General features: G+C 51.7%; 5 protein-coding genes across 5 annotated transcripts; 4 read left to right on the top strand and 1 right to left on the bottom strand.

Moving 5' to 3' along the window:
- Positions 1-488: 488 nt before the first annotated feature.
- Positions 489-1,764, top strand: T069G_00721 (mitochondrial carrier protein domain-containing protein; the record flags this gene model as incomplete). Its single annotated transcript, XM_056167931.1, has 3 exons — positions 489-776; positions 842-1,630; positions 1,693-1,764. The coding sequence occupies 3 exons, from the start codon at positions 489-491 to the stop codon at positions 1,762-1,764; spliced, it is 1,149 nt and encodes a 382-aa protein (XP_056033247.1).
- Positions 1,765-6,848: 5,084 nt separating this feature from the next.
- Positions 6,849-9,355, top strand: T069G_00720 (ubiquitin carboxyl-terminal hydrolase domain-containing protein; the record flags this gene model as incomplete). Its single annotated transcript, XM_056167930.1, has 3 exons — positions 6,849-6,887; positions 7,027-7,170; positions 7,349-9,355. The coding sequence occupies 3 exons, from the start codon at positions 6,849-6,851 to the stop codon at positions 9,353-9,355; spliced, it is 2,190 nt and encodes a 729-aa protein (XP_056033246.1).
- A 1,247-nt stretch (positions 9,356-10,602) lies between these two features.
- T069G_00719 (alg9-like mannosyltransferase family domain-containing protein) lies at positions 10,603-12,481 on the top strand (the record flags this gene model as incomplete). The annotated part of the gene is made up of 4 exons (XM_056167929.1): positions 10,603-10,615; positions 10,683-11,120; positions 11,262-12,127; positions 12,167-12,481. 4 exons carry the CDS (start codon positions 10,603-10,605, stop codon positions 12,479-12,481), a joined length of 1,632 nt encoding a protein of 543 aa, XP_056033245.1.
- A 794-nt stretch (positions 12,482-13,275) lies between these two features.
- Positions 13,276-20,370, bottom strand: T069G_00718 (protein phosphatase 2C domain-containing protein; the record flags this gene model as incomplete). The annotated part of the gene is made up of 4 exons (XM_056167928.1): positions 13,276-13,536; positions 13,603-18,963; positions 19,299-19,941; positions 20,141-20,370. The coding sequence occupies 4 exons, from the start codon at positions 20,368-20,370 to the stop codon at positions 13,276-13,278; spliced, it is 6,495 nt and encodes a 2,164-aa protein (XP_056033244.1).
- Positions 20,371-24,551: 4,181 nt separating this feature from the next.
- On the top strand, positions 24,552-26,546 carry T069G_00717 (alpha amylase, catalytic domain-containing protein; the record flags this gene model as incomplete). Its single annotated transcript, XM_056167927.1, has 5 exons — positions 24,552-24,749; positions 24,857-25,068; positions 25,129-25,527; positions 25,598-25,936; positions 26,036-26,546. The coding sequence occupies 5 exons, from the start codon at positions 24,552-24,554 to the stop codon at positions 26,544-26,546; spliced, it is 1,659 nt and encodes a 552-aa protein (XP_056033243.1).
- Between the last annotated feature and the right edge of the window lie 190 nt (positions 26,547-26,736).

Genomic DNA, 26,736 nt, shown 5'->3' with positions numbered 1-26,736 from the left:
GCCTGGCATGCCTGGTTCCGCGGACTTTATCCGGCTGTATCACTCGGCTTGTTCCTTCCTGCGACATTTATAACTTCTTGAATCCTTTACGCAACTTGTCTGTATTGCCTCATTTCCTCTCCTCAGATTCCATCTCGCGATCCTCGCTGCATAGGCAATTGTCGCGTGCGAGTCGGCTACTTACAACCTATAGGTACAAGTGACAGGTGTGGCCCTGTGAGTTCCTCTCCATTGACAGAAGTGGCTGCTCTTAAAGCTGCCAGTTGCGCCAGCTGTTCTACGGCCCTTCTTCATCCCCTCTCCACGTAGCCACAACAGCGTAGTCGCTTCTAGCACGTTTCCCACGTTTCCCTCCTTCTTCCCAAGCCCTTGTACATGTCACGATCCTAGGCAATTGGACACTTGCAGCGTTCTAATTGCAGTTTCAATCGGCTTCATAGGCAAACTTCTGCTGTCGGAAACTTCGGCGCGCCAATCCACCTCTCGACATGGCACACCTCTATCCCAAAGCGGAAGCCTTGAAGGGCGCCTTCTTCAGCCCAGCATCTACAAATCACAACTCGCAGAATACGGCGACTCCTCTCCAGGCTCGCCCTGAACTCTACGGAGCTTGGTCCGTGGTGGACAACGCCAAAGATAAGGCCGTGAAACTGAGCAATGAAGCTACCAAGGAATTTGAAAAGGCCAGTTCCGCAGCGCAAGCCAAGGCTGGAAAGATTGAGCTGTACTCTGGAAAGTATTACGCGGCGTGTACTTTTGGAGGATTGATGGCATGTGTGAGTAACTGATCGTTGCCTCTCATTGTTTGTGCCCCGCGCTCACTCACACGTCTCTTCACCAGGGTCTTACCCACACTGCCGTCACACCTCTTGATTTCGTCAAAACTCGCCGTCAGGTCGACTCATCCCTCTACAAGAGCAACTTTGAAGCATGGGGAAAGATTTACCGTGCTCAAGGCCTCCGTGGCATCTTCACTGGCTGGAGCCCAACCTTCTTTGGCTACTCGGCCCAAGGTGCCTTCAAGTATGGATGGTATGAGTACTTCAAGAAAACATATTCCGACCTTGCTGGTCCGGAAGCTGCCCACAAGTACAAGACTGGTCTGTATCTAGCCGCCTCGGCATCAGCTGAATTCCTTGCCGACATTGCCCTCTGCCCCATGGAAGCTATCAAGGTTCGAATGCAGGGAGGCTCGCCAAACCCCTATACCGGAGCTCTTGATGGATTCAGTAAAATCACTGCAAAGGAAGGTTACGCTGGTCTCTACAAAGGTCTTTATCCCCTCTGGGGCCGCCAAATCCCTTATACCATGATGAAGTTTGCCTCATTTGAAACTATCGTTGAGATGATCTACGCTCGCCTGCCTGGACAAAAGGATGATTACGGCAAGGCTGCGCAGACCGGTGTCTCCTTCACTGCTGGTTACCTTGCTGGTATTCTTTGTGCTATCGTCTCTCACCCGGCAGATGTCATGGTCAGCAAGCTTAACTCGGTACGCGAGCCCGGAGAGGGTTTCGGTTCCGCCGTGGGACGTATCTACAAGGATATTGGCTTCAGAGGTCTGTGGAACGGCTTGCCTATGCGAATTGTCATGATTGGCACCTTGACTGGTCTCCAATGGATGATTTACGTAAGTGTCTTGTTTAATGAAGATAGAGGGATTGTAGACGTCGTGCTGACCTTGTATCATAGGACTACTTCAAGATCTTCATGGGCTTGCCCACCACTGGCGGTGCCGCCCCGCCCCCCGAGGAGAAGAAATAGAGAGTATAGATGGACAAGACTTGGTAGGTCAAGGGGAGCTTCTTGAGGTCAGATTTGAGTTTGTTTCATGAATTATATTGCAACGTGGTTGAGGTCCATTCCGTTAATGAGTTTAAAAAGGGAGGGGAACATCGTCTCGCGGGCTTTACACCCCTCAAGTCGTTATATAGCTGTAAGAATATATCCATGTATTGCATCACCGCTACTTACAAAACCCTTTCTGGTGGCTGCAGGCCAACTCTATACTTTTATATCTCCGTAGGCCATCCGAATGCGGAAGCGGCAGTGTTCATTTACAATTTTATGTCGGAGCTGGCTGAACCGCTTTCTTTTTACAATCTAGAATGAGACGGAGAATTCGGAGTAAACACTCACGACCGCAACGATTGGCCAGAAGGCCGGAGTAAAGACTGCGGAGATATAATGGCATCTTGAGTAGTCCGTAGTTTCTCATTGGAAGCTTAGGACTGGACCAAGGCCTTGGCAAAGCCACAGCCAAGTCGGCAATGAGTATCCGAGACAGAATGTCCGATTGGTGTTTGTTCTCTCCCTCCAGTTCAATATTACATGTTGGGCCTGTTTGGGCTGTCTTATGATTGGATACAGCAATAGACACGCATTCTTGGTCTTCATTTTCACCAACATAAACGGGCGTGATTATCCAGTGCTGGCACAAATCGGCTGCTTAAATCCGCGGGGTCAAGGTCCCGATGCATTTTCGGGTTGCAGGTGTGAGACTCGGGTATATGCTCCACAGAAACGAGCGGCAGATGGAGAAATGATGAGCAAAGAAGCGAAAGGAAAGGGCCGACTGGGCTGAGCTGGGCGAAAGAGAGAAAAGAGATTTGTGATGGATGGAGGGATTGCCAAGGGCGTTGGTTGGCCGAGAGAGAGCGGCGGACGGGTAAAGTAGAAAAGCTGGGCATTTGGCTGATGAATCAACTGGGGGGTTTGGTTGGGCATGTACTGTGTGTAAGGTAAGGTAAGCTGCATCTAATCTACGGTCTACCTATGTAGCTAAGGATCTACAACATTTGCCCTCTTTCTCTGTCTGTTTCCTCTTTTTGTTTTTTGTTGGGTTGTGGACGAGGCTCGGTGTGCGTTTTGAGAAAGCCTAGATCTGGATGCCGAGAGGGATTTGTCATTGTGTCGATTCCGAGCCGGATGGCGTGTTGGGTTGCAGCAGAGATACCAGGTCCAGGTGCCTTCAGGGCTGGCAAACGGAACGGAGGAGCTGGTGGGGATGATGTGCTTGGTCCTGTCAGGCTATCGTCGCATTATCGATCTGTGGGATGACGTTCCGGTGGAGTAGCACGAGTTGCCTGGGCGTTGAATCTGCGCTCCGTCTTTTGCGTTAGAAGGATGGCAGCAGGATTTCATGTTACGGTTGTTTCCACATTTGTTCTCCGAACGGTCATGTGTTGAACGGTATGAAGATGCAGAACAGAGCTTTCGTCGTTGCCTGCTGTGTTACAGTACAGAGGTATGGATGGTGGAGTGGATGCCTATGGTGATCCGGCTGAGAAGCGCAACACGAAGTAAAGGTCATGTTTCTTTTTTTAGAGCGAGAGATGGGGAGACAAGAGGCACACGACCTGTGAAGACGACTATGAGCTACTAGCTTGAGTCCATGTGAATATGTTGGTTGGACAGCACTGGAGCGCTTGTACGAAGCACTACTGTACAGCAACTCAGCTTCAAAGTTCCAGACAGATGGTTGAAGACCGTTGGTAATAACGAATGCACGAGCACCCACAAAACTGTCAGAAACAAGTCTTGTACAGTAAATGCCCATGCACGCAGGTGAAACTGATGCTGCTACAGCGCTCGTACAGGCATTCCACACAAGCTACTGCTGCATGGCATTTAAGCGCCGCCCATTCATGTCATTGCCTGCGGAGCTTGTACAGACCTGAAGGAGCCTGCATTGCAAAGTTCCCTGGTGTCTGGCCGGAGCCCTTTTTGGTCCAAAGCCACGTTATTTCTCTTGGCTAGCAAGGGGTTCTTCCCCACAACACCACCATGGCGATGCGAGCAAGAACCGCTGCGATTCGTTGCGGCTGTTTGGGAGAGTCGACTCTAGTGCTAAGAGGCCGCTCGAGTACGTGTATTATACACTGTAGTGCCTGGAGGTACCTGCTATACTGTAAGGATCCATGCTGGAACCAAGGCTGGCTGGCATGATTGACAAGGCGGGGGCGGAGGAGGAGGATCGCGGGCGATGATCAGACGGCCAGGACGAAGCAGACGGAGGGCAAAGTGCCTGCATACCGGTATCAACGTGCTCCGTACGGCTAGGCAAAAATAACCTGAAAACCCACAGCGAGAGGGCAAAAAAACATGCCTAGTCATGTGAAGCGATAGGCGAATCTGTCGGTAGAGTTAAACGGATTGATAGCATCATAATAGACGCAAACCACCGATGCGATGCTCCGCAGATAGGCAATTTATTGCTTGCAATCAATCGCCATGAGGCACAGTTGCATTCGAGCCCCGAGTACCAATACGGTACATGTGCCTTGCCTTGCTTGTTTCGCCCGCTGTGCCACTGGAAAGAAGAAAAAAAGGCGGAGCTCAGGCGAAACGAAAACCGCTCGCTGCCCGGGTTGGCGTCATCTTCTGCCAGCCCACTCGGCTAATATCCAACTTTTTTTCCCTCTTCTCTGTCTTCTTTCGTAAACGTCCGGCGACATATTCTGGCGCGCTGACGAAATGAGGCGTTTGCCGGAGCAGACAAATCAAAGTGTGGCAAAGCTTTTTTGCGATAATTGACTTTCTTTTTCTAGCCTTCTCCTCGTTTTCCCGACTAGAGCAAGAAAGCAAGAAGACTGGAGTTGGGGATATCCCCTCGTGTATGAGTGCGTGAGAGTACTTGAACGGGGGATCAAATGAAGTGCTCGAACTGAAGATAGCTGATGCATTAGTGCTGGAGCAAGCGTGCCGTACAGGCCACACAAACCCAGCAAGACGCTGCATGGTGTGCATAGCGTCGCATGCAGCAAAGGGAGATGCCTCCGCGTGGCTTACCCCGGATATATCATACGACAAACGCAGCCCAGCTGGATGGGTCTCGTCTCTTGTGCCTCGTGCGTGCGTGTTTCGGTCTCTCCACTCGATCGATGAGGGCCAGTTGCTTTTTGCTGCTAGCGAGGAGCTGGGGGCCAAAACCGAGATTTGGTTTTGAGATGGCATGCTGCAAAGAGCCCTGGATGCCCTTGCTACGAGACATGTGAGGGTACAGGAATAGCAACACGGCCGAGACATGCTGTCAGAGACAAAGGGTGAATCCCTCAGCAAAACTCGTCGGCTCTTCCCTTGCGCTCAAAAGACAAAGTAACCTGAGGTAGCAACTGGATTGCGGGATGGATATTTTAAGCATCTTGCAGGTGGTATTGAAGCTTTGCCGACCACTACACACGCAACTGTAATTTACCAAGCCCGCATAGGCGCCAGGGATCGGGATGCCAAGGTTTCCAAATTGATCAGTGCCCGTTGGGAATCTCCTCCCGTGGCACACTTACTCGTGCTTTTTACCAGTCTGGCAATTGTATTCGCGCGCCGATGGGCAAGTCAGTCAGTCACATGAGGCAGTGGACGGCATATGGATTACAGAGCAATGGAACCAACAGCTGGCCTGACTCGAGGTTTTGCCGGCCCATTCAACAACATGGAACTTGCATGTAGTTGTACACAGCATCATCAATCTGGCATCATAGCCTTCCAAGGTTCAGTACAATGTGGTGGCACCACCTCTTCAGCTGCTCTCCATCGGGAAGCGATTTTCCGGCCGGGCTGGAATTATAACCTGTAACATACATACAATACTCGTAATTGCAACCTGAACGCCAGGCACTTCCGTCCCCCGGCAGCAGAAAGAGAAGCGTCTCTCATTCGTCTCGACACCGCACCGGGCTTTCTTTTCCCCTCCCCCACAGCGAGTGAGTTCTGAGCGGCCAGCCAGACGCCGCTCTAGCGCAGGCCAGCCCACTGCTAGTTTTCCCAAGCCTGCGTCTAGCCTTGCCTGTTTCTTTGCTGGTCTTCCGTTAAATTCGGCGCTAGGGCCCTTCTGGCAGCGCATGGGAACCTAGGCCAACACGCAGAATCTGCCCATCCAGACTTGTACCACTTGCGGTATTAGTCGCCCGAGTCGCCGTGTGCCACATGAAGGGTGTCGGGTGCGAGAGCCCGTACGAGTAACTGTGCTGGGCTCCCTACTCCCTACTTCGTAGTCCCTAGCAGTTGCTAGCACTAGCACCAAGGACTAATTGAAGGTACGGAGCGCTAACTTGAAGGTTCTGGTTGGGGTACCTCGCCCTCCGCGGCCGCGCGCGTGCTGCGCAAAGTACTGCGGCCACCAGCCAGTGCCAGCCCTGGGCCCTGCAAGCGGCCTGTCCCCACCGGCCCACAGCGAGCTGGGGAGCCCCGAAGAAAGTGCCTGGAGTGAGTCGCGGATAGCGGACTTTGGACTGGGGGGGTTCCAGAAAACCAACTGGACCACTTCCATGCCTGCTGTGCGAGTCTTCCGCGTCCAGACGCATCTCTGCCTTCTTCCCCCATCGCTTTCTTGCTTCTTGCTTCTTTTGCTTCTGCTTCTCCCGCTTCCTCGACCTGCGCTTTTTTGCTCTCTGCCTTTTCTTTCGCCCTATTTTTTGCTGTCTGCAACTCCGTGCGGCGTCTTTTTTCGTCTCCCGCTCGCTCTCGGTTCCTTTCTGTCGGCGCCGAACCGGACTCGCTCTTGTCTCGTACGCTCTCTTCCACCCGAAGCGGCGCTCCAGCCTCCCACGTCGCCATCACGAGCCAAACCCTCAAGCAGAGGGGAAAGGCCCGAAACAGCGGGTTGGGCGCTTCTCCGCCAAATTCCCTCTCGTTGGTTAAACGGCTTCGACCATTGATTCGTCTGTTTCATCCGACCTTGTCGCCCGCTCGTCGCCTGCATCCTTCGAATGAATAGCCTCGTCCGCCGTCTTCGAATTCGTTGAGCGGCTGTTGCGCGGCTCTGGCTGCTGGAACTCCTTTGTCCTTGATCCACCTCCTCTATACACTACTATACCCGACATCCGGTAGCGACCACATACGACGACATCATGGCCGGATTCTTCAACAAAATTAAAGGCGCGAGCACGGTATGCCCCCTTCCCCACGGACAGCCGTGTTCCTCTCGTTCGCGAGGGAACTTTTGAGGCGATTGCCATACTCCTGAGGCGAACGCTGGCTTCCCCTGTACCTAGATATGTATAATTGCTGACAAACCCTCTCCTTCAGCCATCAACCGCTCAAACTACAAAGGAAGTGGTGGCGAAGAAGAAAGACGAGATCGCACCGGAGTTGACCCCGCTTGAGAAGATGCTGCAGAATGCAGGACCCTTACGAGAGGATGCAGCTGACAAGTTCTTTGGCTTCGAAAATGTATGTCGACCATCTCGTTCATCTAGGGATTAGGCCCCTTTCTTGTGTGACTGTCACCATGCTAACATCGAGCCGTAGTTTGGAAACACCTGGTTCGCTTCATCTTGTAGACCCAATCGGCATAGAACCGCATCTCGCTAACTTGAATTTGTTTAGCTACTGTAACTCCATCGTACAGGCTTTATTCTACTCCGACCTATTCCGAGAAAATGTAATCAACTACCCATCACTATCACCATCGGATACCCCCAATGGCAGCCGGCCCAAGGTCAACGTCACCCTCCGCCCACCCATGAACCCCACTCCAGCGGCGCAGCAGCCGGCCAAGAAGGGCATCAGCACCAAGGAGGCGATGAAACAGAGACAGACGCTCAATAATGGGCAACCGGCACCTGGCCAGCCTGCTGTCAAGCCCGAGGATAAGCCAGACACCCCTGAATACAAGAAAAAACAAGCCATGCTCAAGGGCCCAATCCTAGAACTAGCACAAGAGAATGGCATGGCATACGGCATGGACGAGTGTACCTTTACGGGTCTCAAGGACATCTTCCTGGCAGTTCTTCAGAGCAGCACCAGGACGGGAGTCTTGAGTCCTCAGCGCTTCCTTGAGATATTCAAACGCGATAACGAAATGTTCCGAAACTCGATGCACCAGGACGCTCATGAATTCTACGGCCTTGTATTGAATGACGTCATTGCCAATGTCGAGGCAAATGCGAGAAAGATTCAGGAACGTCTGGAAATCAAGGGCTCAAACGACCTTACGCAGTCGGTACAGAATGCCTTGGGGTCTGCGATGATGAACAACTTACCGACGGGCTACCGCACTCCTGGGACAGGCTGGGTCCACGACATCTTTGAGGGCGTACTGACCTCGGAAACAAAATGCCTGACTTGCGAGACGGCATCACAGAGAGACGAGACTTTCCTCGATCTGTCCATTGATCTCGAAGAGCATTCATCTGTGACATCCTGCCTACGGAAATTCTCTGCCGAGGAGATGCTCTGCGAGCGAAACAAATTCCACTGCGACCACTGTGGCGGCCTACAGGAAGCCGAGAAGCGTATGAAGGTCAAGCGGCTACCGAAAGTACTGACTCTGCATCTCAAGCGATTCAAGTACACCGAGGACTATAGCCGCCTTCAGAAGCTCTTCCATCGTGTTGTATACCCCTATCACCTGCGCATGTTCAACACCACAGAAGATGCAGAGGATCCCGACAGGATGTACGAGCTCTACGCTGTCGTTGTTCATATCGGTGGCAATGCGTACCACGGCCATTACGTCTCCATCATCAAGACTCCTGATCGTGGGTGGGTTTTATTCGACGACGAAATGGTTGAGCCCGTTGATAAGCACTTTGTGCGCAATTTCTTTGGCGACAAGCCTGGTATGGCGACTGCCTATGTCCTCTTTTATCAAGAAACTACTTTTGAGAAGGTCAGAGAGGAGCAAGAGAGGGAGGGTATGGAAGAAGTGAAGCTCGCAACACAGGCTGCTAATGTCGCGCAAGAGGACGGCGTGGCTAAGGAAGAAACCACTCCACTGAAGCGACAAGTGACACAACCTGTCGTAATGCCGGAACATGAGTCTCTAGCGAGTCTCGCACATGCTGCAACTGCTCCTGGGCTGGCACATGTACCCACATCACCGATCGTTGAAATGCCAGCAGTGAACGAAGCTCCATTTGCAAGCCTGCCAAGGACAAGTACAACTAGGGTGGAAACAAGGTCCAAAGATGACTTGAAGAAAGAAAAGAGGGAACGTGAGGCCGCAGAAAAGGCTGCAGAAAAGGCTGCCAAGCAAGCCGAGAAGGAGAAGGAGAAACTAAAAGAGAAGCAACTCAAAGAAGATGAGAAGAAGCGCAGAGAAGATCACATCAAAGTCATGCAAGCCCGCAGAAATGAGCAAGATGAGCTGCAGAAGGCGCTAGAGGCCAGTAAGAAATCCGCAGCGCAAGAAGAAGCCGTTAGAAAGAAGGAAGAAGGCGAAGGCTTTGGATTCCTGAATCGGTCTAAGCGAGGCAGCAAGTCCATGTCGAAGCGTAGCTTCAGCTTCTTCAAAGACAAGAATGGCGCTCTACCAGATGGCGCCATGAATGGCGATGCTCCAGAAAAGGATAAGAAAGGAGGACGCATGAGCATGGGCCTCGGCCGGAAGAAGAGCACGTCTTTTCTTTCTTAAACCAGGGAGAGAGTGGCCTTAATTTGGAATTTTCAGCTGTCGAATATACTCCCAAGCGCGAGACAGACAGAGAGACAACTAAGCATCTAGGAGGGTGTTCGATGACGGCGTATGGCGAATTCGTATGTACGATTGATGACGGGAATATTATGCATTTTACAGCCTTTATCTAAGAGGAAATCCTTCAGCACCTAACGATAAAAGAGAGAGGTGGCATGGGAGACCATCTTTATTGTCGATAAATGGCATTTGGACTGCCTTTGGAGCAGTTTCTACAACCTCAAAATGGCAAAGGGCCAAAGACAGCGGTGATATACCTTATGCTCTACGCGGTAGGGCAACAAACATGCACTGGGTCTATTTTTGGCTGCAATGGGTAATGTACGGCTCACTACGGCGGGCTGGTGCGGTTTATTATTACTACTTTTACTATTTTTTATTATTCTTACGGCTCGCCCTTGTCGATTTTTCTATTTTCGATTGTTTCTATTTTCTTCAAGAGCTGTACCATACATTTCGTTACTTGACATAGCGCTAGGAGGTGATAATATTACGGGAGTGGCTGCGTGTAGCAAGACCCTCAGAGTTGGCTATCTGAAATATCAATCTTATTGAGCTAGCAAATGCTCCATGGCTTTGTGTATGTCCCAAGGGGTTTAACAACTTGAAGTGATGATGGTTGTAGGGAATGGTGTAAGTATGGAATGTCTATGCTGCATAGGTAGTTGGGGCACTGCAATTATCACTGACAGAGGTGAGAAAATTGGCGGTTCTGGCGAAGGACAATTGTACTTTGGGTTTGTAGATATAATAATGATGTCGATTCCGTTTCGAATAATCAGTAAAACTGCTTCTATTTTATCATTATGCTGGACTTTGATGAAATTAAAGTGATATTGGCGTGTGTTGATTGAGATGAGATGCTGGTCACGATATACCTGATGCGGGGGATGGTTGAGCCGCTCCGAAACTCTGGAGCTTGCATTCAGGGACAGCGCCAGCCAAGTATAACATTATCTCATTAAATCCAACGAGCCTGGATCGAGAAATGGGACAAGTGTCCGCTGCTGACACTGCGAATTGTGAACTTCTCAGTCAATTGGCATAATTGATCATTTGCACTCATCATCTTTATCGATTGCCATCCCGGACACGATTTAAAGAGGACAGATTGGACAGCAATTTCATGTGAATCTCAGCAACTTAGTTTCTTATACGATATGAGTCTCTCCTCCTAAACCACCACCATGGAATTCACAGGTAAGTTCTTATTCTTGTGATCTCATATCCATCGCCATCATACTAACCACAAGAGCACACACACCAGATCTCCTCCTCTTCGCCGTGCCGCTGCTGCACCTCCTCGCAGCGCCCTACACCAAAGTCGAAGAGTCCTTCAACCTCCAGGCCACCCACGACATCCTCACCTACGGCACGCCCACTCACGACGTCCACGCGCGGCTCTCGTCCACGTACGACCACTTCACGTTCCCCGGCGCCGTGCCCCGGACGTTTGTCGGGTCGGTGCTCCTGGTGGGCGTGAGCCAGCCGCTGGTTGCTCTCGCGGGGTTCCAGCATGCGCAGTTCATCGTGAGGGCCGTGCTGGGGTGTTTTAATGCCGTGTGCTTGGTGGTGTTTGGGAGGGCGGTAAGGGAGGCGTTTGGGAGGGGGGCGGCGAGGTGGTGGGTGGTGTTGAGCGTGAGCCAGTTCCATGTGGTGTTTTATTTGAGCAGGACGTTGCCCAACATGTTTGCCTTTGGATTGAGTGAGTCTACACACCCCTTTTCTTATAGCTGTATACTCAATCATGTATACACACACATATCTATGCCTCAGAACTCACACCCGCCCTCATCTCTCATTACTTGTTCATATTTCTCTCACCATGCTCACATAAACAAACCAGCAACCCTCGCATCAGCCTTCCTCCTCCCCAAAAACAACACCAAAAAGGCCCACGCCCGCCGCCGCCAGGCCATCGCCCTCCTCGTCTTCGCCACCGCCGTCTTCCGCTCCGAGCTCGCCATCCTCCTCGCCGCCACGGGGCTTCTCCTACTTGTCAACAAACTCCTCGGCCTGTGGGAGCTCATCGTCGTCTTTCTCGGCTCCTTCGCCACGTCGCTCGCGCTCTCCGTGCCCGTCGACTCGTACTTTTGGCAGAGGCCGTTGTGGCCGGAGCTCGCTGGCTTCTACTACAATGCCGTTCTGGGATCATCCTCCAACTGGGGCGTCTCGCCGTGGCACTACTACTTCACGTCTGCGCTGCCACGCCTCTTGCTCAATCCGTTGTGCTTCCCGCTCATTGGATTGGCGCTCTTCCATCCCGCAACATCTCGTCGAGTCCAGCATCTCCTCATTCCATCCCTGGCATTCATCACCGTATACTCCATCCAGCCGCACAAAGAAACCCGCTTCATCTTCTATGTTGTCCCTCCACTCACCGCGGCCGCAGCCGTAGGCGCAAGCTTCTTCTCTTCCCGCTGGTCAAAGTCTCCCCTCTACAGCCTCGCCACCATCGTCCTTGCTCTCTCCGTTCTCGCTTCCTTTGTCGCTAGCACGGGCATGCTCCTCCTCTCATCACTCAATTACCCCGGCGGCGATGCCATCTCTCAGCTCTACGCCATCACAGCAAACATCACTTCCTCTCCTTCCGAGCTGTTCGTCCACGCAGACGTCCTCACTTGCATGACGGGACTCACCCTCTTTGGCCAAAACCTCTACGGCTCTGTCCCAACATCTTCCTCTCCAGTCCTCGTCTTCGATAAAACTGAGGTAGACGAAGAACTCCTCCGCCCCGAATTCTGGTCCCAGTTCGACTACGTCCTCATGGAAGATCCATCCCTCGTCCTCGGAACATGGGATACCATCGGTCGTATACATAGCTACGATGGCATCGAAATCCTACGACCTGGTCAGGTAGCCGTGTTAGCAGACTCATCCCCTGAACAAGGAGCGAACGCCAATGTTCTAGGCCAAGGCGCTGCTATTGCTGCTGTTAGGGACACGGTGAGGAAATATACCAGAGGCTGGTGGATCGGCCCACGGATGTCTCCTCGAATACACATCATGAAACAAGCTCGAAACGACGATGCTGAATCCAAGAACATTTTCATTAGTCCCATATAGAGAGGCTCTCTTTTTTTTTTTCATAGATAGTGGCTATCGCATTAAATACTAGTTGGGTTTTTGACTCTAATAAGAGATTTGAATAATACTAAGTAGAATCAACATATAAGTACAATATACTCGACAAAAGAAAAACAAGAAACAAAAGAGAGTCCAGAAAAATTAAATCAATCCAATCAAAAGTATTTTTTTTCTTGGTTTCTTCTTATGCCATGCTCCCCCCACCAATGAATGTTCTGTGACTACTTTGCAATAACGATAATGATGATAGAAAAAAATACCAATTCCCCCCTTAAAAAACCGCTTTGCAAGCCCCAAGTTGCTGTGCTGTAGATGCATTTGAACCAATCAATCCCCCCTTTGCCACCAAAGAGGTTGTACAAAACGACTCATAACAATATATGTGAGGTATATATATAGTAAAAAACTTTGTTGCACCCGCGCACGCATCAAACATCCCCCAGGATGATCCCTCCCTCCATCCAACCCCCCGGTTAAACAACTTTCGCCGAAAAAAGACTGCGCCAAACGCAAAAGTCTCATATGTAAATCCATCCGACCACGTTGTAACATGATTGATCCAGAATGCAGTAAGGGAATAATCAAAAACACAAAAAAAAGAAGGGAACTCAAGCCCTCTTTTCAACGCCTCCGGCCTCGACGGCTCTACCCTCTCCCAGGTAGGGAGGTAATAGAAGAAGGAAAAGGATTCCACAGAAGCCCCCAAACAAGGTTATGAGATAAGCGCCCATCCGCTTCATGACAGGCTTTAGTAATGTACAACTGATCAAGATTTACTCTTGTTCAGTGTCACTTCCATCTTCTTCAGAATTTTCCACCTCTTCTTCAACGTCTTCAATCTCTCCCCTGATGGTCACCCCATTGCTGGGTTCATCCTCAATGGGACCATATTTCTCCTTGTAACGGTCCAACTCCTCTTTCTGTTTCAAGAAGAACTCGAACACCGCAGCCATGGGGGCACGGAGTTGGTTAAGCTCTCGAAGGGTACCGCCTCCAATGGCGAGATGGCGCATGGTCAGGGTTGACACACAAGTCTATTTTTCATGTTAGAATAAGGCCAATAGGCAATGAACACATTGGATAGTTTAGTACACGCTTACCTCTATTCTGCTTACTTGATGTTCCATAAAATTGATCAAGAAGCGTTCAGTGACTTCGCCTCCTCGGGTCTTCATACGCTCCAAGAGTTCCGTCTCTGGGGGCTGAAGCCCCGGACCTCTGACTTCCTCCAAAGTGCTGCACAGCATCTCAAGGCGCAAGCTGACTCTCCACAACGACCAGATAGTGTCAGGGTCAAATGCAAGGTCACCAGATAGGACTGCAGTGGGCCTGTCGGCCATCAAATCTTGACGCTCATGTTGTAGGTGGTATTCAATACGGCCAGTGAGAGCATGGGGGTACAAGGAATAGACAACCTCGGGGTTTTCTAAACCTTTAAGCTTCTTCTCTCCCATCTCTTTGACTTCAAAACCCTGGGAGGTCAAAGATCTCAAATCCTTGCGAATAGCAGTCGCGATTGACTCGTCCTCGAAAGAGGCTTCTGAGCTGGTCGAAACATTTCGATCTGTGTCTTGATAGTTCTCCAGACAGCGCTGAATTTCGGAGATGAAGTCCGAGGAAACAGTGATCTGGCCGCCATCGGCACAAGCCGAGATACGTGATGCTTTGTTAACCATGGGCCCAAAGTAATCCATGCGGCGGGTGACGGGATCCGTTTCGCACACACAATCCCCGTAGTGAATGCCCATGCGAACAGACAGTCCTTTAAAGATCAGCGCATTTTCCTTGTCATATATCGGCTGGCACGACATTGAGTTGAGAACTTCTGACGGCCAAGGGACCTCGAGAAGCTCCATCTGAACGGCAAAGCACCAGAGGAGAGCCGAAGTCGCAGTAGGGAATGACACCATGAAGGCATCACCTTCCGTCTTGACTTCGTATCCTCCAATTCGGCGTAGTTGTCGCCGCATCACTTCGTTATGTAGCTTGATTGCCGACCGCATGGCATTGGGATACATCTCCCAGAGAGTCGTGGAGTTCTTGATATCGGTAAAGACAATGGAGACGTTGCCAGTCGGGGCGGGGATCTCCGCCTCGAGCCGGTTGAGAGAAGAGTCGAGAACATCTCCCTTGCCCTTTCGTCCCCTTCTCGTGGAAAGGAGGTAGGGAGCTTCCGCAGGGACTCCCGAAGGGTACAGGGACATGCTCGTGCCCCGATGAAGGCGAGATCGTTCCACTCGTCTCTTGAGGTCGACAACGCTAATCATCATTACCATAATTTTTCCTGATGCTCCGTAGGCCATTGCGATATCGCGAAGCTTTTGAGCAGCTCGCATAAGGTCCTGGCGCTCTGCTCGCGCGATATCCGTGATGAGACCAGGGGGGAGATACTCCCATAGCTCGCTTGTAGCCATGACAATGATGTCGTCGTTCTCTCGAATGGTCATATTGGTCACGTAAGGTGCCGCCTGTACTGCGGGCATCAAATCAACGTATCCAAAGGCTCGAGAGACTTGTAGGGTATCGTTCAGCCGGCCATTGCGCGATACCCATCCACCAGCTTCGCGAATCCTTGACCGTTCTGACGGCTCTGCGGGGTCATGTTTCCGGGTTAGGATATGATGTTTGCTGTCAGTCTTGATAACCATAGCCTGAACATCACCGACGTTTGCCACGTATAGTTCTGTGCCTTGAAGGTATAAGACGGTGGCGACTCCTCCGGAATTGAGATCTTCTCTACTAAGAATGACCGGCTGAGATACACCCCTATGCGATTTTTTCTTCCGGTCATCCGAATATTGTGTTGCGGCGGTCACCAGATCTTTGTTAAGGGCCAAAAAGGCTCTTCGGAGCGCATCAGCAGGTGTTTCGTTCTGGCGGGTTTTCAAGGCTTTGAGTTCCTGAGCAAAAATATGTCCAAAGTTTTCGTGGAGATACTTGGCAATCTTAGATCCGCTGTTAGACAATGCCTGGCCGTCGAAGAGACCCAAAAGCATCTCCGTCTCTGAAGAGTTAAACCGTGGAACGACAAGATCAACCGTGGACAAATGCTCGTTCTTGCCCAGAGTGTCGGCCATACCATATGGCAAATGGCCTGCCAACGACCCGGACGTCCTAACACGTCTGTCTTCGCTTTGATCTGGTATGCTGGGCTGAGTCAGGGTAACGTCCATCAGACCCAGTATCCTCAGGTTGAGGAGTCGGTTAAAGTCGGTATACTCCTCGCGGTTTACGGCTCCAGGGCCATCAATGCCGCCCCATGCTGTCTGCTTAATTTCCAGTCGCTTATTTCCCGAAAGGTTGAGATATCTCAAGTTTGGGTTCAGGTTCCAGTTCCAGTCGTATGGAACATTGGCAATGTTGTACTTTAGCTGGTTGTTTCCGCAGTCCAAAACCGCAAGCTTCTTCGCTCTTGATATATCAGCTGGCAAGTTGGTGAACTTGTTGCCATTGATATACAAGGTTTGAAGAAGACTCGTCTCTTCCAAGTCATCTGCCGGAAGACTTGTCAAAACATTTCCAGACAGGTACAGCTCTACCAGCTGTGGCCAGTTTTGCATTGATCTCTGAGGCATGTCGCTGACCTCCCAGTTGTAGGACAAATTGAGAACTCTGAGCTCGGCAAGCAGCGTAATCTGGTCAAACACGTCGTCATCCAGTCGGTTGTCCGCAAGGTACAGATTTCGCAATGATCCGGCAAACGTGTTGGTTAATCTAGACGACAGACCTGAGTCCTTTCTCAGTGACTGGTTTGAAGTCGAGACCGTGTTCTGAGATTGGTGAGATTGCGATGTTCCCCTAGACATGACAGACGTCTTACGTCCGCCCTTTCCATAAACGGACACGACAGAACTCTTTCGGTCTGCTCCCGGGATATTGGGCGTTGGGCCTACGCTCAGAAGCGTGGTGCTTGACGCTTGGCTCGGCCGGCGCTCCTCTCCCAGTTCCTCAGAGCTGCCACTGGCGGAAAGTGTTCCCATTGGGAGCGTCTTACCATTTGTCGTCGGAGGTGGTCCCTGCAGCTCTTCACCAGGTAGTCTGGGGGCCCTTGACGCGGCCTTGGGGAAATTTTCTAGCATGTTGGAAGAGGCATTGAAGGTTTCGAGCTTGTTAGCCCACCAAATTTCCATGGGCAGTTTAGAGATGTTGTTATCTCGCACGTCGAGGACCCTAAGCTCTGTTAGGCAGCCTATCTGGGGCGGCAGTTCGCTCACAGAGTTGTGAGCAATGCTGAAATGCTCCAGGCGGCTCAGGGCACCAATTTGAGGCGGGAGTGAGACGAAGTGGTTCTTGTCGAGGACGAGGCGCTCCAGATTCGGCATGTTGGAGAATGCGGAGTCGATGCTCGCCAGCTGGCCCTGAGAAAGGTTCAGGGTCTTGAGGGTTGGGAGCGGCTCTCGGATTTCAAACTTGTTGAGCGGGTTCGAGTTCAATTTGAGTTGACGAATGCGCTCAAATTTGCCAACAAAGGCTGAGATATGATTGTGAGCGGCGTACAAGATCTCCAGCTTGGGCAGTTCGGAAATGACGTCGATATTAGTGATGTAGTTGTATTTGATGTCAAGCTCGCGCAAGCTAATAAGGCCACTGAACGACTCCGGGACACCGCCGCTGAGATGATTATTGGTGATGAGTAGCTTTTCCAGACTCTTGAGCTGGCCAATCTCTTCCGGCAGCTCTGCGATGGAGTTGAAACTTAGATCCAAGTCAACCAGGCTGTGCAGGTCGCATAAGAAGGGTGGGAACGCATCCAAGAAGTTGGAGGAAATATTCAAACTCCTCAACGCTTGGTATGCGCCAAAGTAAGGGGGCAGGTGCGTTAGGCGGTTGTTGGCAAGATTCATTCGCAGCAGTCCGGTGAGGGTGTTTAATTCAGCATGGTCCAGCTGCTCCAACCTATTGTTGGAGGCATCCAGATATGTGAGCCTCGCGGCCCGGCCAAGGCTGAGCGGCAGTTTCCTTGCTTCATTGTTATTGAATTTGATGTCTCGGAGGTTCTTGCAGGACTGGATAAAGTCTCGTGGCACATCCAGAGACAGGTTACGAGAGAGGTTAAGAGATATAATATCGTTAGCCTTAAGATAGAGGGAGATGGGAATGGTGACGAGGTTGCGACCAGCAAGATCGACGTAGTTAACCTTTTGGGTGGCCTTGATGCCCAGGTCCGCCGTCTTTGAGTGGAAATCACTCTCTCGGGCAGACAGGAACATGAAGCGGCACAGGTACCCGTTGTCCTCGCGGCCCAAATCCTCTATTCTGTCCTTTTCCTCGTAACCAACCTGCTGTAGGAGGCGTTTCTGGATGAGTAAAGGCCGCTCGCCGGGGGTTAGGACGCGGATAAGGTCATGCTTCTTCATGATGATGTGGTAGTTTTCGAGTCCGTCAACGACATATGTCTTCTTAATCACTTGTGATATGACCTCGGCAACAGTGGCGTCTAAAGCCATGGAGTGTGTTGAAAAGGTCCCGTCCGATCGGAATATGCGAATAAAGTAAGGCGTCAGTTTCTCCTCGGGTCGCGGTGGGCTCGAGAGCTCTTCCACTTCTGGCTGCTGTATCGTAGTATCCTCGGTGCCTCGGCGGACTGCCCAGCTATCAGGGGCATCCCAACTTCCTCCCTTCGGCGGAGAAACTGCCGAATCGATGGGGTCAGGGTCGATGTTCACGAAGGAGGTGTCCATGGGGGTCAATGGGGGTGGCTTGGCCAGAATACCTTCCATATCGTTCAAGTTCGTGTCAAGGTGGTACATGTGTCCAGGATCAGCACGGTCGGTCGGGCCAATGGTCTCGTCGCAGTCGTTCGGCCGGAGGGGTCGCTTGTTCTTGGAGAAGGGAAAGTTGTTCTTGAACGTTCCGCCGCGCCCTGCCAGGGACCGGGTATCAGAAGCATCGGACACATCTCCAGAGCCGAGTACAAAGGTAGAAGGAAAGGCGGATGGCGACAGCTCGGGGCGCGTCAAGTCCGTCTTGGAGGACTTTGCCTGCAAAGACCTGGTAGACTGGGGTAAGTCTCTCAGCTTGGAGCCGCCACTGTTGCCATCATCTTTGTCCTTATGCCGTCGAAATCGGCCCATGAAGCCAAGCTTGCCATGGTGGCCAGGGGAAGCGTGTCCCTCAAGCACGCCAGACCTTGAGTAGGGAGCCTGTCCACTACCAATGCTCGGTGTCGGGCTTTGGGCTCTGGAGCGTGAGCTGCTGAAGAGCGTCCCCGCCATGCCCCCTCGTTCGCGAGGATATGAACTGCTCGTAGAGTCTTCCCGACTGGTGGTCGGCCGCAGGCTCCTCGGATCATCGATACTCTTGTTATGGCGGTGATGGTGACCGGGGAGGTGAACGATGCCGGCGCGTGAGGACTGTGAGGATTTCGGCGGCACTTGAGGCGCGCCATCCGACATGTATCGTTCCCGATCGGGGCCCGTCATGATGTCTCTTACGGGAGCCTCTCCATAGCGCGCAATGTCCTAGAAGAAAGACGGGCAGGTCAGATTCTGTGTCATGATTCCAAGGCGAAACCGATTTCCAATTTCGACCCCCACTATTCGTGGATCGCAGGCGGCCCCATAACGAAAAAAAGAGTGGATCAAAGATGAAAGGTACAGATGAGAGCTTACGCCGTTTTGGGAAAAAGGAGGCAGGGACATGGAGGCTGCACAATAAGAAAAGAAATATGAAATACGGCAAAGGGGGGGAAAAGAAGGGGAAAAGAAAAGCGAGGTGAAGAAAAGAAGATGAAAGAACAAAGCAAGGAGGAGGGGAGAAGAAAGAAACGAAGATCGGAAACACAAGGCGGACTTACAGTATTATCCTGATACAAAAAGGGCACTACTTCAGGGGCCGGAACTGGGGTCCTGGGTCGTGACGAGGCAGGCGAAGCATCCCTTGTATGATCGGTGGCATTGGAGTAGTTACGATCGCGATGCGTCGGGCGAGTATGGCTGTAGGAGCGCGATCGTTGGTCCTTCCCCATATAAGAGGTCGGCAGGCTGCTCTCGGAACTATCGCGCCCAGGAAACTCCTCGCCGAAAAAGCCCTGCAGTTTGCGAAAGCCGCCACGGGGACCGCTAGCCTTGGATCCAGTACTGCTAGCCGTCGTGGTGACACTAGCAGCCGATGGCCGCCTCCCATCTGTGTAGTAGAGCTGCTCCGGGGAATCTTGCATGCCCAGCGACGAGCTTGCGCCGGTACGGGATCCCAAGCCGTGCAGCCCGGGGGAGAACTGCGAGAAGATGGACATGTTGTCGGCCGACTCGTCGACGAGGCTCGCGGCATAGTTGGCGGGGTTGGGATGGCCTCGCGGGGGATCGAGCACGGCCAGGTCGCGGCGGTAGTTGGTGAGGTCGCTCAAGCGGCGGCCGCTCTCTCTCGACGTCGTAGGCGACATTCGTGTGGTGGCGGTCGAGGTGGGCGAAACCTGGAGGTCGTCATCTCGTGAGAGGCTCCTACAGGCGCAGGGACCCGCGTTAGACATGGCATTTGCAGTTGTACGGATAGCAATAGCAGTAGTAGATCAACAACAAAGGCGAGCGGGACGGGCGGCCGGGACGAGGTCGCGAACAAGCGACGGCGCCGGCCTCCGCCAACACAACGCCCTAGAGGCACGAGACGAGACGAGGAAGCTGGGCAAACTCTCAAACTCACTTATGGTGATGGGGCGTGGAAGCGTCCGTGTCAATGTGCGCCGGGCCTGTGCCTGTGCCTACACCCGCACCCGCGCCCACGCCCACGCCCACGCCCATGCCGTTGCGCGATGCAGCTTCGGTTGAAGCCGCCGTCGGGGTCGAGGGCTTCGCCGTGATGGAGGATCGAGTGCTGTCGGTGCTGGCGCTCGTGCCGGAGCTGATGCGGAAGGGAGCTTCATTCTCAGCCATTGTCACCTAGGCGCTAGCGGAGAGCTCCAGGCCACTACCATGCGTTCGGAACAGGTGCTGGAGTCGTCGAGGCGCATTCACGTCATTCTCGACCGGGCGGATGCGCTGCTGGAGAGGGTGCGATTGTGTTGTTCTGAATGATGTCGGGCGCAGAGCAAAGATTTTCGCCTCGACGGTCGTCTGCGTCTGCGTATGACTATGACGAGGGGCTGGAGATGGAGAGCTGGGATTGTCGGCTGCGGCGCGGGATTATCCAAGTACAAAACTCAACGAGCAGAGCCTTTGCCAGCCCCAGAGCAGGTTTGGCAGGGCTGAACACAGTTTGCTTGTTAGCTCTGCTTTTCTGAGGGGGTGTGAGGGGGTGGGCGGAGGGCTGGCAGTTTTGATGGGTTGATCGAAATCGAGGCGAGGCGGAGGCTCGGTGGCAGAAAGCGGACAGGCACAACGAACGCACCGAGTCTCACACACACTCACACGCACTCACTCAAATTAGCAGAGCTTGACGTTGCATGTACGTGTACTCGTACTTGGTCATTGGCTGCTTTTAATTACTACCTCGCAGTCTAGGTACCTATTCGTCTAGCATCGGAGCAGCTTTTTGGGCTCAATCAATTCGCTTCGTACCGGGCAGGTATTCACAGTAGCCGCCGGTACAACCCAAGATCAATCACAAAGGGCAGCTCTCATACCAAGAACGTACAACCATCCGACGTCTAAAAATACATGGACAGCAACTTGGCGCTCTAGGCTCACTAACGTCTCGCTAGACTAGACTCGCAATTCAACAATCATATCACATGCACACCGATGGTTTCTCGTGTGTTCCATGGCTTTGCGCAGGGGTGGATTGTCTCTAGAGTATAGCCACAAGTATATCACCCGGCGACACATTTTTTCATCACAATGCTCTGGCGGCAAAGCCATGAGAAGAGGGGATGCTTGTCTTTTTTTTTCTCTTCTACCTTTTAGGACGGGCGGGACCAAAGACCTACCTAGTCCTTGGTAGCTTAAAAAGGCCTCGGCAGCTTTAATACGATGGACTCCATACTGTACTCGTATATGTAGTGGTAAGTATTGGAATGACGCTGCCCAATCGACGATAGTGGCATCCAGGGTTCTTGTGTCCAGCACGGCATATGTACATACATGCTCTAGGCCTACATCCCCGGTACATACGCGGCTTGTTTTGCAAAAAGCTGCAGCAGCGTCGGGTCTTGTAAGCAACCCTGACGTGAAAAAAAGGTGAGACTCTAGATTAATTAGACGCAGCACGGTGCAAACGCCGCCTGTCAGCCGTCTTGTGCGAGGGAGGGGGGTCAAGGCTTGCACAAGACGAGATCAGCGATGAATCAGATGGCAGCAAAATACTGCTGCCTGCCCAACCCGAAGGTCTTGGCCTGAAGTTGACCAATGCACGGGAAAACTGCGCATCACCAAAGTCGCACCCTCTACGAGTATGTATGAGTATGGAGCTGCATGCCCTCGGCCTCTGATCTCATCAAGTTCTCCTCCGAGGGGGGTGGTGAATGCAGCTGAGTGAGGGCTTTCTGCCGTACTACATCCTCGTAAGTCGTACCTCTGCGTCACACTCGCACGCGCACGCAAATGAAGGCACAAGGCAACATGAGATTAGTCGTCGTCTCATTTGCGAGTGCAGCGCCATTCACCATTCACAAACGGCCTACTCTATCGGCAGCCGGGATGCTTCGTACATTAGGTACATCCGCGGTGGCATGGCATGGCACTAGCATGGGCTCCAATCAAACGGGATCGCCCAACCCGGAATCGTTGGCCAGGACGGGCTGAATACAGTATAAGACAATATCCCGTGTTGCTAATAATGCTACCTACCTAGCAGTAATACTTGATCTAATCTGCCTATTATACTGTCCCGTGCCTGTGAGAAGTGCCGTGCCTTGTAAGCCTCCTGGTCAGCACCTAGTCAAATCAATCAATCATTGTCAGTCAATCGAGAGGTCGAGTCTTCTTTGTTCGCATTTGGGCTGGGCTGAATACGGGAAAATGAAAATGACGTTCTCCCCGCTCGGGGCGGCGGATACCGGCACCCGCAAATGGGCTGCGGCTACGTGCCAAGTGGGCGTTTGATTCCGCAGCTACGGCAGTTCAGCAGCGTCTAGTACGAGTACCTCCGCGCAGCTGCCATCATGGGGGCGCTGGGAGGTACAGGTACGGAGGCTGCCGTACCCGTCTAGCAGCAACGTGCACCTGTCAGTTCAAGCTTCAAAATTGCGATTTGACGTTGTCCTGCTTGGCTGCCCCTCTCCACCTCATCAAATCCAATCTCAATTGAATCGGACTCCGAGCGCCTCCTGGTCACAACATGATACATGCTTCATGCTCCTGATGAAGTACTGTACTACTAATGTAATAAAGTACTACTACTACTAATAATACCAGGGATGCCTTATGCTCTCTTGAGGCTGCTATTCCCCCCTGCTGCCACTTTGGGCTGACAAGTCTCGCATCTCGCCGTCGCCGGCGCCTGCACTCCAATCCACTCTGCCGGGGCTCAGGGCCATCAGTGTGCCGCGGATACGGGCCAGGGCTCGAGTCAACTCCGGATTCATGCCAGAACAGTACGAGTGCAGTAGAGTTTGATGGCGGCCGCCGCGGCTGTGCTGGATGACGCTATTCGCTGTGCAGTATGGTGGTCTGTCGTGCCTCGAAATGAGCGTCACACGTCGATGGGCCAAGCAAGCTTGGACGGAATAGCCCGTATCGGGAGGCTTGATGCGGAATGCGTTCGGATAGATTGAGTTCCCTCCCATCCGATGGCTACAGGCAACAAGTAAAATCATGATATTACTATATTGTATGATTTGATGTTAAAAATGGCCCTGCGTCATTTCACCACGAGCAACGACAGTCTTGTACGAGCACAGCAAACGCACTCCCTACCCCCCGGCACCGTATAATCTCGCTGGTGACATGGAGTCCAAGTCTTCTCCTCATTCAGCCGAGCCACTAATGCCAGATGAATCCCTACCAAGACAAACCTGAAGCTGGTCAGCTCAGCACCAAACAAGAGCCAATGTCTCGTTCATCGGGGAATCCCTTGTACGGGCATGACGCCAACACAAACACATGTCAATCATCTGACAGCTGTGTCACAGTAGTGGTGAGATAAGCCCAAGGGAGGATGAGTAAAGGCCAAAAGCCTGTGCCATGTCAAAACCCAAGCCACCGGAAACTTGCCCGCATGGCCTCTTGCTGTATTTAATGGGCGTATAATAGCACAACCATCGTTCCTATTAACACTTTATCTGCATCAGCAGCACCTGATTGTTGCAAGAGGGCTGCGCGGCAAACTCGGTCGGCGAACGGCCACTAGCTGAGAGGCATCCCTGTAGGCAAACCTGAAACCCCAATGTCCCGTCGAGTCGGTAGCATCAGGTGTCAAGCTGAAGGTACGGTACTTGGTATTACATGCTTCGTACCAAGTGTTGGAGATCATGTACATGAATAGTGAAGAGGCAGGCACTTGATGCATAAAGAAATGCACTCATCTGTACATGTGCATGTGGCGTCTTTGTTCCGGTATCATGAGGTTACATCTCAGCAAATACAGAGCTGTGGTTGTGATTTCAAGTTGGTTTCAATATTCCAAAACTTCTGCCGATCGCCCATTCAACTCAAGGAGCATGCACCCTGATAGGTATTTATACAGTATCCGTAACTGCATCTTATTCCATCATTGCAGCAGGATTCTGCAACTGTCTCGCCATAAAATCGGCGCAAGATGCGGGGAGATATCCGGCGTCAGACATGACTTTCACCTTCACGGCTGAAACTCCGGACAACTTTCGTCGGCCCGAGCAGTGCATTTTCCCACGGCCTTAGTTGCCTAGCAGCTTCAATTGTGCTCCCGTCTCATTGTATCCGCGAATAGTGCTCGCTATCTGGCCTTCTTACGGGTCTCCAATGATGAAACTACCTCCACTATGATGGAGATAGCCTGGACATAGTGTTCTTTACAGTGGATGCAAGCCCCGCGAAACCCCCGCATCCTCTATAGATATGGATGGCTAAAGGAAACATTGAAATGTCCATGTCTTTGTGCGAACGTCCTCTTGTTGAATTTAATATCTTCAAACAAAGTTGAAACAGAAACTCCCCTGTACGATCCAGATCAGGGTTACAATTCAAAAGATCTCACCACTATGGGCTCCACGGAACAGCTTCGCACCTGGTGGAAGGAGAGTTCGGTGTACCAAGTATATCCGGCATCCTTTCAAGACACCACGGGCTCTGGAACTGGAGACCTGAAAGGAATCATTTCACGAGTAGACTATCTCAAGGACCTCGGCGTGGATATAGTATGGCTGTCGCCCATATTCGCAAGTCCCCAAAAAGATATGGTTAGTTTAAACTCTCAGCTATAATTTGCTACCCTACAAGCACAAACATACATATTCACGCTACTTTTTGGGAGATATACGTATTCTAACTAATACAATTTGCCTAGGGGTATGACATTAGCGACTATAGAAAGATCGATCCCATCTATGGAGATATCAGTGACGTTGATACTCTAAAGGACAAGCTCCATGAACGGGGCATGAAACTTGTCCTAGACCTGGTAGTCAACCACACAAGCGATCAGCACGAGTGGTTCAAAGAATCAAGAAAGTCAAAAGACAATGCCTTTCGAGATTGGTATATCTGGCGTCCACCCAAGTACGACGCTCAAGGCAATCGACAGCCCCCAAACAACTGGGAAAGCCATTTTCAAGGCAGCGCCTGGGAATACGATGAGACAACTGACGAATACTATTTACGACTCTTTTGCCGAGAGCAGCCCGATCTCAACTGGGAAAACCCGGACGTGCGCAAGGCTGTCCATGAGGTTATGCGCTTCTGGCTCGGTCGAGGAATAGACGGCTTCCGGATGGACGTCATCAACTTCATCAGCAAAGACCAACGCTTCCCGGACTCTGATAAAGTGGTCTGCCGGGGCCACGAGTACTACGCTTGCGGACCTAGATTGCACGAATACCTGAAAGATCTCGGCGCTATTCTTATAGAGTATGATGCGTTCAACGTGGGAGAAATGCCATGCGTACAAGATCAGAATGAGATCATCAAGGCTGTGGGCGCTGACCGTGGAGAGCTCAACATGATTTTCCACTTTGAGCAGTAAGTCATGAAAGAGCATCATGAGCTCTCTAAGCTATGTATTATCACGAAACTGACTGTTAAAATCTAGCATGGATCTTGACTACGGCCCAACCGGAAAGTTCTCTCCCGGGACATGGACTCTCGCAAAGCTCAAGACGGTTGTCACCAAATGGCAAGAGTTCATGTACAACAACAACGGCTGGAACGCTCTCTACCTTGAAAACCACGACCAGCCGCGAGTCATCAGCCGCTTCGCACACGATGACCCTCAGCACCGCGAGGCTAGTGCAAAGATGATTGCCGTGTTTCATGCTTTCCAGGCTGGCACGCCGTTTATATACCAGGGACAGGAGATTGGCATGACGAATGTTCCAAAGGAGTGGCCCATTGAGGAGTACAAAGACATTGATTGCGTTAATCACTGGAAGTAAGTTGATTCGATAAACCATATAATACGAGGGGAAGCTACATGTATATATACGCCCTCTGATGAAGTTCATACTGACGGTATTCTACCTATATCCAGCTTATACAAAGACACCGCAGACGAAGAAACCAAAAAACTCGTAAAAGCAGAATACCAAAAGAAATCTCGCGACAACGCCCGAACCCCCATGCAATGGGACGCAACCCCCCAAGCCGGCTTCACAAGTAGCACCACCCCTTGGATGCGCGTCAATGACAACTACAAGGACGTCAACGCCGCCTCCCAGACCGGCAACCCGCAATCCGTCTACCACACGTACCGCCAGGTCCTGCAGCTGCGCAAAAAGTACATGGACATCTTTATCTACGGAAGCTTCCAGCTTGTCTACAAGGCCAACGAGCGGGTGTTTGCGTACAGGAGGAGGAGCGCGACGGAGATGGCGCTCGTCATGTGCAACTTTTCGCTTGACGAAGTGGTGGTGGGGAGTGCTGATGTGCCTATTGAGGTGCTCTTTAGCACTCATGGGAGGACAATGGATGATTTCAAGGGCGAGCAGCTTTCGCTGGCTCCGTGTGAAGCCGTGGTGTTGCTTGTTGAACCAACTTTGTAGGATTTACGTATGGAGCTGAGGATTAGAATACTCTAGAGGACTGATGTTGAGATGGAAGCATTCCTTACGACAATTGTTATTCTTCTCTATGAACAGATATTAAGGTATCAAGCAATAGGCAAGATAGAGAGGACTTTGTTTTGTAAGTCTGCATATATTTTGGACTACCTATGAAGCTGCTACACTCTCC

This window comes from Trichoderma breve, chromosome 1 (genome assembly GCF_028502605.1).
Source record: "Trichoderma breve strain T069 chromosome 1, whole genome shotgun sequence".
In the NCBI taxonomy this organism is placed as follows: domain Eukaryota; kingdom Fungi; phylum Ascomycota; class Sordariomycetes; order Hypocreales; family Hypocreaceae; genus Trichoderma; species Trichoderma breve.
Note: the sequence above shows the minus strand (reverse complement) of the source record. Positions and strands in the feature narration are given on the sequence as shown.